The 13,097-nt window shown below is 37.5% G+C and overlaps 1 protein-coding gene across 4 annotated transcripts in view; it reads left to right on the forward strand.

Moving 5' to 3' along the window:
- The window catches only part of LOC132815828 (disco-interacting protein 2 homolog C), a 608,767-nt gene that overhangs the window by 438,077 nt on the left and 157,593 nt on the right, over nucleotides 1-13,097 (forward strand). For 2 of the 4 annotated variants that reach the window (XM_060825111.1, XM_060825113.1), the window contains exon 11: nucleotides 7,266-7,340. The exons of the other annotated variants lie outside the window; for them this stretch is intronic. In XM_060825111.1, coding sequence (XP_060681094.1) covers nucleotides 7,266-7,340 — 75 coding nt within the window. The remainder of the gene's footprint in view (nucleotides 1-7,265; nucleotides 7,341-13,097) is intronic. 4 annotated transcript variants of the gene reach the window in all.

Here is a 13,097-nt window from a genome sequence, read left to right on the forward strand (position 1 = left end):
TTATTCCATTCTAAATGTAACATGAAGTACTTTTAACTGTTGCACGAAATAACCAAAATAATCAAACAGAAAAAATCGCACTAAATCACATTTGCTCTGACTATCTTGCTGTGCCTATGTGTTCGCAGTGGAGGTGTGCTTCATACTTTCACAGTCCATGCATGCATAACTCAGCATTGCTGTATGATGGGTAACACGCAAGTGAGAAAGCACCTGACCCAGTACATGTTAAACAATGCATAAAAAGCAACTATATATGTATTCAAGCATAATGAATCAGATACAATTGTGAAACACTGCAGATGCTGGAAATCTGAAATAAGAAAACAAAAAGGCTGTAAAATATTAGCAAGTCATGCCATATCTCTGGCCAGGAACAGACACTTGAAGTTTCAGCTTGATGATTTTTTTTTCATCTGAACTGAAAAGAAATAGAAATAGAAATATCAGAGCTTGGATGTAGGTTTGCTCACTGTGCTGGAAGGTTTGTCTTTAGACATTTCGTCATCAAACTAGGTAATATCTTCAGTGAGCTTCTGGATGAAGCACTGGTGGTATAGTAAAAAGTGAGGTCTGCAGATGCTGGAGATCAGAGCTGAAAATGTGTTGCTGGTTAAGCACAGCAGGTTAGACAGCATCCAAGGAACAGGAAATTCGACGTTTCGGGCCAGAGCCCTTCCTGATGAAGGGCTCTGGCCCGAAACATCGAATTTCCTGTTCCTTGGATGCTGTCTAACCTGCTGTGCTTTAACCAGCAAAACATTTTCAACACTGGTGGTATAGCCCACTTTCTATTTCTGTGTTTGGGTTTCCTTGGGTTGGTAATGTCATTTCCTGACCTTTTTCTCAGGGGATGGTAAATGGGATCCACGTCAATGTGTTTGTTGATAGAGTTCTGTTTGGAATGCCCTGCTTCTAGGAATTCTCGCGCCTATCTCTGTCACGACAATTCCTAGAAGCATAGAATTCTGACTGGAATGCTATCAATAAACACATTGATTTGGATCCCATTTACCACCCCCTGAGAAAAAGAACAGGAAATGACACTACCATAGAAAATGATGTTACCAACACAAGGAAACCCAAACACATAAATAGAAAGTGGGCTGTACCACAAGTGTTTCATCCAGAGGCTCACTGAAGATGGTTACCGGGTATGATGACGAAATGTCTAAAAGCAAACCTTCCAGCCAAGCAAGCAAACCTACATCCAAAACCTCAACCTGAGCTACAAATCTTCTCAAAACTCACTAATATCAGAACTACTTAGAATTAGAATTCTTGAATTAGGTTTTATTGTCACGTGTAATTAAGTACAGTAATATTGTGAAATGTTTATAATGTCCCCTCTTATGGTCCCATCTTGGGTACATTGTACCTAGGTACAAGTCTTAGATACAAGAAGAGGAATAAAGGAGAAAAAAAAAGCTGCATTACCTTTACAGTGATTCATAGTATGAATTAGAAATAAAATGTAGTTAAAAGAATAAACATTATGGTCAGAGAAACAGGTTACAAATAAAAAGTACATTGCTTTTAAACTAGTGGAAAGGAGAAGGCAGGAAAAACAAAAGAAAAGATCTGTGATGGTTTGGATGTTAGGGTTGATTAAACTACAAGATTTCATGACGCAGCAGCCATAAAGAAGTGGTTTTATATATATACTAAAGCAACAAAGGCTGTTTCCAAATGAAACAATAATTGCTACATAAAACCTATCTGAAAGTATCTCATGAAAGTATAAAGAAAGAAACTAGACAAAGATCAATCCAGCAAATATAAAGGAAGAAAAACATGCACAATGAAAAGAGGTAGAGGTTAAGATCTAAAGTTGTTATAAAATTGAGCTGGAGAGTGCTGAGTCAAAAGGTAAGGTATTTTTCTTCATGCTTACATTGTTAACTGGGACATTGTATAAGACCATGAACAGAAAGGTCAGCACAGTTGCAAGGTGGAGAATTAAAATGGAGAACAGCGAGGAGTGGATTGAGCAGAAGTGCTCTGCAAAGTGCTGATCCAATCAGCATCTGGTCTGTTCAGTGGAGAGCATCCATATCTACCTGGAATGAAGAACGTAAATAGGACACGAGAAACTAGTGGGATTAAATGGTGACAAACCCCTTGTAGCTGACAACCTACATCTTCAGGTTTTAAAATTGGTAGCTGCAGAGATAGTTGATGTTTTGGTTTTGATTTTCCAACACTGCTTAGATTCAAGAACATATCCAAAGGATTGGAAATCCTGAAACTTAAACCTCCCATTTAAGAAAATCAGAAGTGGCAGTTAGCCTAACATCAGTTTCACATAAAATGCGATAATCCTTTATTAGAAAGGGCACTTAGATATTCATAAAATGTTTAAGCAGAGTGAAAATGAGCTAATTAACTGGAAATTGTGCTTGACATATTGCTTTGAGCATGTGGCTACTCACATGGATACTGGGAACTATTTGGATTTTCCAAAATATTCAAAAATGTGTCACTCAAAAGGTTATCGAGTCATAGAGATATTAAGCATGGAAACAAACCCTTCCATCCAACATGTCCATGCTGACCAGATATCCTAAACTAATCTAGTCCCATTTGCCTGTATTTGGTCCATAATCCTCTAAACCCTTCCTATTCAAATACCCATCCGGATACCTTTTAAATGTTGTAATGGTACCAGCCTCCACCACTTCCTTTTGCAGCTCACTCCATACACACACCACCATCTGCATGAAAATGTTGTCCCTTAGATCCCCTTTAAATGTTTCCCCTCTCACCTTAAGCGTATGACCTATAGATTTGGACTCCTTCACCCTGGACAAAAAGGCCTTGTGTATTTAACTTATCCATGCCCCTCATGATTTTATAAATCTCACCCCTCAGCGTCCGACGCTGCAAAGAAAATATCCTCAGCCTATTCAGCCTCTCCCTATAGCTCAAACCCTCCAACCCTGGCAACGTCCTTGTAAATCTTTTCTGAGCCCTTCCTCCTATAATGGGGGGAACAGAATTGTATGCAGTATTCCAAAAGTCCCCAACCAATACCCTGTACAGCCACAAAGTGACCTCCCAACTCCTGAACTCAATGCATTGACCAATAAAGGAAAGCATACCAAACACCCCTTCATGATTGTGTCTACCTATGACTCTACTTTCAAGGAACTATGAATCTGCACTCCAAGGTAAACAAAATTAGTGTGTGGGTTGAGGTCAGTATATTAGGATGGATTCAGGATCGGTTCATGTGAAGAAAACCGAGAACAGATAAATAGAACATTTTTGGGGTTGACAGGCTGCAAGCTCGCAGGGTACCACAAGGATCGGTTCTTGGGCCTCAGCTATTTATAATCTATATCACTGTCTTCAATGAGAGATTGAATGTGATATGTCCAGGTTCGTCATTGTCATTAAGTTGAGAAGGTGAAGTAGTGAATAGTGATGTAAAAACATAGTGGAGAGATATTGGCGAGTTGGGTGACTAGGTAAGAACAGACCGATAGAATAGAATACAAAGTATGAAATAAAGTATTTGTTTTGAATGGAGAGAGACCAGGAAACGTTTCCTTTCAGAAAGTCCTGGATAGCCATGAACATAAATCATAGAAAGTTAACATACAGGATCAGCAAATGATCAGGAAGGCAGATGACATGTTAGCTTTTGTACGAAAAATACTGGAATATAAGATTATAGAAGGGCAGCATGGTGGCTCAGTGGTTAGCACTGCTGCCTCACAGCACCAGGATCCCAGGTTCGATTCCAGCCTTGGGTGACTGTCTGTGTGGAGGTTGCACATTCTCACTGTGTCTGCGTGGGTTTCCTCTGGGTGCTCCGGTTTCCTCCCACATCCAAAGATGGGCAGGTCACGTGAATTGGATATGCTAAATTGCCCATAGTGTTCGGTGCATTAGTCAGAGGGAAATGGGCCTGGGTGGGTTACTCTCCAGAGTGTTGGTATGGTTGGGTCGAAGGGCCTGTTTCCACACTGTAGAGAATCTAATCTGAAAAAAAAAGTCTTATTGCAGTGGTGAAGTCACACCTAGAGTTATGTGCAGTATTGGTCTCATTGCCTAAGGAGGAACACACTTTGCTTTCAGGGAGTATAATATAGGGTTACTTGATTGGTTCCCAGAATGAGAATATTGTCTATGAAGAGGGATTGAACAGACCAGACATACATTCTTTTCACATCAGAAACATTGATTGATTTGATTGAAATATGAGAATTTCTAAGGGTACGGATAGTGAGAAGGTGTTTTCCTTGTTGGGAATCTTAAATACAAGGTCTCAAAACAAGGATATTTTAGGAATGAGAAAAGGGAACAAAAACCTTCATAGAATGGATTGTCAATCTTTGGAATCCTCTAGAGCGTTTTCGAGAGGATTCTCAATCACTGAACATTATAAAGATAGTGTTGATAGATTTTTTGGCTGGCAATGCAATTATGGAATGTGGAAGTTGTGAGAGATAGAGAATTAAGGTCAAACGTTGAGCAGAATCTCATTTAATGGTGGAGCTAGTTTGAAGAGCCACATGGTCTACATCACTTTCTACATGTTACCATCTAACAATCTACAAAGGCATTACCCAGTCTTAATGGGACTTTGCACTTAATTTTGGCCACCATTCTATTTGAAAAAAGTCCCATTTTCAAGGGGATGAGTCATAAAATAAAGGAATATCTCGGGGACATACTACATGTTTTCTTGGGTAAAGCCAGAGTGTCAAATGGGGAATTGAAAAATAGTGGATGATGTAACAATTGTAGCAAATGCCAAATTATTAGGAATTAAAATAATAGGAATTTTTTTGTTCAGTTTGACAACTGCCTCCTCACAAAGTAACAGAGATGGAGACATTTAATGCAATAAATATGAGACTTCTGGATTAAGCATCTCTCAATCTTGACTGTTCTTAGATTCTTGCCTGAAGTAGAGAACTAGAAGACATGATTAGAAGGAAATCACAACTATTCTTAAAGTGTGGAATAACTGTAAACAAAAAATTAAATAATTTATGGACTTTTTTTGCTATTTAAAGAAAAGACTATCACTTGCTCATTCAGGGAAGGGTGATGTGAATTAGGTACGGAGAGAGAAATGGAAAGGGATTTAGATAACTAAACAATCTGGATTGGTTGAATGGCATTTTATAATTTCAATAATCATGGCTGTTTTCTTCCATAATGACATAATCATATTTTTAGGTTACAAAGAATCTTGCTTGGGCTTACAACTGTACTCACTTGTTCTTTGTGCCCAAATATAGCTTATGAAATTTGATCTGTAATTAGTTATTAACAGTAGGTATTCAGATTTAAATTCTGGAACACAGGCATGGGCTATTTAGCTGATCAAGTTTCCATTGGACTTTTTTTCTCAACAAGACTATCCAATCTAATCCCGGTTTCCTACTTTCTCCCCATATTTGAGTCTATTTTCAATTGACAATCTAACTTCTTTTGGAAAAGCAGCCATCAAATTTCCTTTATCAACGAAGGTCTTGATTAATCTTGAGTCTGTTGGTGGGCGGTAAGGAGAGGGGGTTCTGTTGGGATAGAATTTGTGGGAATGTTGTGTATCAGCAAATAGGCTTTAGACTCATTGGGCTAGAAAATCATCAGTGGGAGTTGCAGAGTGAATATAACAGGTGATGACTAATCTGCTAATTATACACTCTGTCAAATTTACTTTTCCATTGAAATATCACCACTTGGGAGAATCGTTATTCAGATATGAGAGTTTCTTCACCCAATTCATGGAAACCGATAGTTCATGCATGGCTCAGTTTATCCATTTTTTTAAATATTTTGGAATCTAAACACTATATCATGGAGGATTGGATTTATAACAATCTCACAATTTATTTTGTGGAAGGCATATGATGACTGAATTGCTGTAGGCCAATTATCTATAGTATCATCATCAAATAACTAACCCATTATGATACTGATCCACTTTGTCACCCTTAGCTTTGCTTTAAACTATCAGCTCACATGCTTGCTAATAACATGGAAATGAATAACCTGTGATGGTGTCTGTCCACCTTCAATACTTGCTAATAGCCAAAGTATATGCTTGTTTTCAGTGCTAAACTACTAAAAATCAAAAGAAAATCTATGGCTCAGTTGTCATAATCATGAATATTTGTTTCCTTTCATTAATGCAATCCTATTTCTTAAGATGCAGAGAAAACCCCTGGTTCCTAACTCCAGTGTAAAAATTGCAAAATAGTCATGAACGCCCTCATTCAAATAATAAGTTTCTTTCTAGTTGTGATGGAGTCCAACTTTCTCTGTTGGTCATGATCCTTTTTATTATTTAGGTAGAGAAACTACATTGGTTGAATCCATCATGGGCTAATGTGTTCCTGAGTTCACTCCTGCAACTTGTCTGTTTCTAAGCTTCTTGCTTCCATTCACTGAGTATTCATATCATATCTCTGTCTCCATTTCCCCTTCCTCCTGTTCTTTCCATCTGTCCTTATCAGTTCTCAGAACCTCAAACTGATGATCTCTGCTCCCAATGCACTTCAACCACTGTCTCCTTACCATCCTTAGATTCTAATATCATACCAATATCTTAAACCTAATATTACACTCCCAGATTGGTGTCACCATGCTTGAACACTTACGTAAGACTACCTTGTCTCATATTACAACTTCTCTCCTAATGTTCTCATAGTCCATGACCCCTTTTGCAAACATATCCATTCTGCCCAGTGATTTTTGTATCCCAACCATAGTACATCTTTCTCCGAAACAAAACAGACTCCTCTCCTACTCTCACTCTTTTAAAATTTAACCTATTTTTTTTAATCAACCTGTTCAGAGATGTTAATTTTCCCACTCAACCTTGACACAACATTCCACATTCAGTATCTCAGCATCTAGAATAAATTCTCCTCTCAAGTTAATTCCTGTGCTCCTCATCACCACATTCTCTGTCCTTACCCATGTTCCCAAATGCCCACTTCAACAATTTCAAGCTATATGGCCCAAAGTGCCAAACATACACATGGTGTGTGCAACATGAATCTCCTTCCATAGACCCTTTTTCTGTATCCTGGGATCTTTGTTAAAAAAAAGGTAAGAGGCACGATCAAGTACATACAAACATTGCAGTGAACGACACTGATTTGTACGTTTTATGCAAATAATTATGCAAACCCTAAAAACAAATGAATGCTCCCATCATACTGTTCAGTTTAAAAAAAACACAAATTGACTTATTGGGACACCATCAGTCAGTGGCCCTGATAATGTATTGTACGTTACAGGAGATAAAGCAACGTTTCCTCCGACTCACTGTGAGCAACGCCATGGGAGATCTGCTAGCTTTAATAATAAAAATGGTATGTGTGTGCACATTTCTTGTCTGTCGCGTCACACTTTGTGTCACAACTATTTGGCAAGTTATTCTAGTCAAAATCTCTTGTGGATGACTGGAGCAGATTCATGATTTGTTTTTAAAAGGAAAAAAAGAAAGCCAGTAAAGTAATTTGCGCTTAATATAAAATACCCCCACCAACAGTAAATGCTTTGATAATTGGGGATTTAGAATTTCTGTGAATGACAACGTAACGCAATTCTTTATTCTAAACCTAAAAGGGGGAAATCAAGGTTTTTTAAACCATATGTTTATTTGCAAATTGAAATGCGATTAAACTCCTGATTGTTGTTCACCCCACTAAATTAGTTTATCAAATATTCAAAACTCCAGCTGAAGTAGGCTTCTGTTTTGAAACTGTTCCCAAAAAAAGTTAGACTTTGAGTCTTATTGTTGTACTAACCCAGAGTGAAAGGAGGCAGCACAGTTTGTCAGCACAAATTTCAATTCTCTGTAAATTGTGGCATTGGTCTGGAGAGGAGTTAGTGCAACATCTTTGTTGAAGAAGAGAGCAAAGGATGAACAGAATACTCCTGAGCAACTCATTCAAATTAATTATGGGCAAATTCTTAGTATTCACTATTTAAGAGTTGTCTGGAGAAGTGGAGACTGTTTTCTTGAACAGAGAAGATTAAGAAGAAATTTAATGGAGATGTTTAAAATTGTGCAGTATTTTGTTAGGGTGAATATACGGGAAAACTGTATCCACCAGCAGAACGATTACTGACTAGAGGACTCTGTTTCAAGGTAATTGAGCTGAAATGCACCACCTGAAAATGTAGTGAAATCACCATCAGTAGTAACTTTCAAAAGGGACTTGGACAAATATTTGAAGGGAAGACATTTACAAAGCTGTAGGATAAAAATCAAAGGAATAGATAAAACAGGATATTCCATTTAAAAAGCCGACATGGACTAATGGGCCAAATACTCTCTTCCAAGGCTATAACTTTCATGTAGATATTTACTTAATTTGCCCATTAATTATGTGAAAAAAACGAAGACATGGATCTATAGAAGACATATTATTTGACAAATGTAGATGTTTCTCTGTGAAAAGGTGGCATACTGAATAGATAAAGCAATTGCATCAGATGTGGTAAATGTGCATTTTCAGAAGATGTTCAAAGAGGTGTGTTCTAATAGATTTATTAGAAAGAAATATTGAAATACAGTGATGTGTTTGTACATTTTGAAAACAAAGTACATGGATTGTCAAATAGATCAAATTGTTGTTGTGTCTCAGGCCTTAGGTCAGTGTCTGCTTTCAGACTCAATTAGTACGCCATCTGGGTTTGAGCATAGAGAAGGCAATCTCTCTGTTCGCTGATTATATAACAATAGCTTGACAAATAGTTAAATAGCAAGGGGCATAAGTTAACAGAATGGACAATCTGTGTAGAATGCAACTTTATGTGACTAAGTATTAAATTATACAGGCAGCACAAGGAATTGGAGAAAACACACAGTGCAAGTTATCAAAGCTCTGGATGAACTGAGAGGCCAACTGTTCAAATACTTAATTTCCTGAAAGTGAGATTTCAGGTGGATAAAACCGTTAAAAAAAGGCAAAAGCAATTTTTACGAATAGGAAAATAAAGTGCAAGAGTTCATTATTAGATGAAATTACGTAACAGATACAAACCATTCAGTACAAATGCAGTAACCTTTATCTCACCTGTCGATCTTTATTCCATTATTCTTCCTTTTGTCAACTGCGTCCTTAACCTGTTCTTAAATGCTAACATTGGGATTGAAACTTAATTTTAGTGTAAGTGCATGTGCTTCATTGGAAACGTAAGCCAGTTCTGCGTAACTATATTTTTCAGTACTCTGTTCTAAATCCTGTGCCATTAAACTTATGGCCATGTTCTTTGCTCTGAAACCTCTCAATCACTGAAAATCTAACCTTTCATTAATTTAAATTTTGGCATTAAATCCTGTTAATAATTCATCTGTTTTAATAGATAACAGCCCCAAATTGTTCAATGTTACTTTTTGTCCTTTTATTTTCTCATACCAGGATACTACCAGTCTCCTAATCAATCTGTACAGTGCCCTCTTTAATACATCAATGCCGTTGTGATAGGGAGATCAAAAATTGCGTAGAATGCTTGAACCTCACATTTTTTGTAGGTTCAGATTTTTTTAAGGCCTTATCCACTTGATGTGCTGCTTTTAATATTTTGTGAACATGAACCCCAAATCTCCTTTATTGTTTTCTTCAGCTAGCTTTGTCCCATTTTGAAAGAATCAGATAATTGTTTAGAGCATTGTATGATATGGTAACAAAGCAGAATTAAACAAGTGCATGGAATTTTATAAATGGGATGTTGACGCATTGGAAAGTATAAAGCATAGATCCATCAAGCTGATAGCATGGATGGGAAACTACAATTATAAGGAGAGACTAGAGATCATGGAACTATTTCCACTGGAGCCCAGGAAATTAAGAAGAAATGTAGTTGAGTTTGAAAGATTTCTTGCACAGCCTGTGGTTTTAACATGGAATGCTTTGTGAAGCGAAGGTGTGTAGTTCAACTTTGAAGGGAAAATTGAACAAGTTTTTTGGACTTGGGGCAGATATAAAGCTGTGGGATAAGAAAGCCATGAAATTAATTTTAAATGACTCTCGAAAGGATTTACAGGCTGAATGCCCACCTGTGCTGTTACCTGCATTGGTTCAATATTAGTTAGGCTGTCTTGGTCATATCAAAAAAACCGTAACAACAAAGTGGTGATTAGGAACAGGAATACACCAGCCAATCTATGCAGCCTAATCTACTATTAAATCACATTACTGGCAAGCTCTGCTTCAACCCCATTCACCACCTTGAAGTCATGTTTCTTCCTACCCTTTTCTAAGAAAAACTTATTGTTCTCATCATTGAATTTTTGAAAGACCACATATTCATCGGCCTTTGGTTTAGAGAATTCCAGATTTCCACATCCGTGTTTGCTGATTTTGTACCTAAGTGTCCAAACTCTAAATTTAAGACTAATGCCTTGTTCTGGATTCCCTTCTCCAGAGGAAATAATATCTTTCTTTATTGAAACCTTTTGACATTTTAAACATTTTGATGAAGTAATGGTGCGTTAATTCTCTGACTCCACCCTAACCTCGGGTCATCTGTTGAAATCTGCATGCATGCTTCTGTTACCTTTAGACATGAATGTTCTAATGCTGTTTTGGCTGGCCTCCCACCTTCCAAATCTTTGAGCTCATCCAAAGCTCAAATCTGCAAAGTGTTCCATTTGCTGACTTGCATTAGCTCCCATTATGACAAAGCTTCAGGGTTAAAATTCTCCACCTTACGTTCAAACCCATCCATGGTCTTACCCTTTATATTTCTGCGACTCCATATTGCTTGACAACCCTTTGATATCTCTGCTTCCCCTGGTCTATGTGCAGCCTTGATTTTAATCGTTTCACCATTGACATCAGTAAATTCCTTCCCAACATTATGTCATCTCTTCTTTTCCCTCTAAGATACTCCGGTAAACCTACCTCTCTGACAAACTTTTGATCATCTGCCCTAATATCTCCTTATGGAGTTTGGGTCAAATCTTGTTTGATAACACTCTTTAAAAAGTGCCTGCAAAATTGTTATGCTAAATGCACAACAAATTTTATTTTCTAAAGCGAAGACAATAGAAGTGAAGCTGACACAACCTGTCTCTCTAACTTGATTCCTTAAGCCCCAGTGTAATTCCCATGAATCTGTATTGCACCACCTCCAAATCCATTATATCAATCTCAAAGTACAGTGTCTAAAGCACTCCAGGCTAGTTGAGATGAGACCTGATTGAGGGTCCATACAATTGAATCATAACTCTTTTCTCTATGTATTCCAGCCTGTTTATACAAAGGGCAGATTTCAGATAACTTTGTCTTTTTTCTAACCTGACCACTAGGTTTTTGTTCCTGGTATTTGTACATGACCAACCAAATTTCTGTCCCTCCACAATTTCAAGTTTATAATCTATGAAAAAGTTGTTTGCCTTTCTTAAGTCTTGAACTCCATTTGTCATTCATTTAATGTGCTATACATTTTGTAACTTCCTGCTCCCATCTTATTGTGTCACCAAACTTAATGTTATCTGCATACTTAGAAATATGCTGAGACTTCAATGCACATCCCTTGGAAACAGAACTTGCAACATCCCACCATAATATGTTTCCTTTATCTCTATTCTCAGTCTCGCACATCATTATCTCTCCATATTTCCTTCATGTCATACCTTTTGAATAAAACAACATTGTCAAACCTGTATGATACCATGGGTGATGGGCTATTAAGGTCATGCCTTGGATCCAGTGCAAGAATCTCAAATACTCCAAGTTTGTGACATACAACACTAGTTGATTGAAATACATACACATTACAGGAGCAACTCACTACTTGGCAGATTACGTATCAGGAAGAAGTAGCAGTTTTTTTAAAAGAAAAGAAAGAAGCAGCAATATGCTTGACTGTTTGATTGAAGATTGCTTGAGGATGTACAACTTCACAGCAATTAGACATTATGGGAAAGATCATTTTAAGCACAGGTGCATGTTCATAGCATAATAATGCATTAATAAAACATGATAGTTTACATCTATAGGCTATGTTCTGAATGCATTGGACAATTTATTGGCATGTCAGTTTGTTCAGCCATGCAATCAAATTGGTGGATGCAATTTTATTTTCCAAAGTGAGAAATTTCTATTCTTGCATGAAGATAATAGTGTTCATATACATCAAACTAGCAAATCTGAAATAGTTTTGCAGTTATCCAAATATTTTATAACATTTATTTTCCTGTTTTGATGCAGTCATTGTGCTGAATTTACTTCCCAGTTGAAGGTGTATGATGCGAGGGTTGGGATTTATGGAGTAAAATAGGTTCTTGAGGCGACCATGTTAAATTCATCGCCATCCTTCAAAAGGAAGTGTCAACACCCTTTCAGGGATGTTTGTCAAATAGAATCAATTGATGTGGCTAACCCTTGACCAATTTCTCACCGTCCACAACAAATGATTATTCCCAATTTATAAATGCTGTCTACTTTAGCCAGCTCTGTTCAAATTAACGGGTTTCACTGGAAATGTGGATTTCCCAATAGGAAACAGTTCATTCCCATCTTATTAAAAAAAGGTAGTAGATAAACATTGGCAGAGCTTGAGTTTGCCATTTGGAAAGAAGGCAGGATAGGGGAAGAGAGGTGGTTGTTGAGTTCCAATTTCACTTACTGATTAGAAGAGGGACTGACATGGAAACTGGGAAATGCTGCTGTACCTGGTTCAAAAGCTGAACCCACAGTCAAAAAGACATGCAGCTAACCTTGAAGATGATAAAACTGCCTGGGAGCAAAATGGAAGTGGATCTGCAAAGCCACATTGGCTGTCGTCAAGACGATATGGATAAAACAATGACTGACTTTGCTGCTGAAGTTGAGTAAGTATTTGGAAGAGTCTGGATTGCAGAGAACAGCATCAATTCACAACTTGGTAGGTTACATACAAGGGAGAAATAGCACTTTTACTTCTTAAAAACAAGAGAAGGAAGTAGCAATATGCAGGGCCGTTGGTTGTAGTTTGCTTCGGATGTGCTTTTTAGACCTTGTGATTTTACAGGGAAAGACTGCTGTAAGCATAAGGAGGGAGGAGTTGCAGCAAGAGTGTCTTCTCTCAACTCATTTTGTCCACCCATCACGGTTTACAGATTCCAAAGGTTG

This window comes from Hemiscyllium ocellatum, chromosome 5 (genome assembly GCF_020745735.1).
Source record: "Hemiscyllium ocellatum isolate sHemOce1 chromosome 5, sHemOce1.pat.X.cur, whole genome shotgun sequence".
NCBI lineage: Eukaryota > Metazoa > Chordata > Chondrichthyes > Orectolobiformes > Hemiscylliidae > Hemiscyllium > Hemiscyllium ocellatum.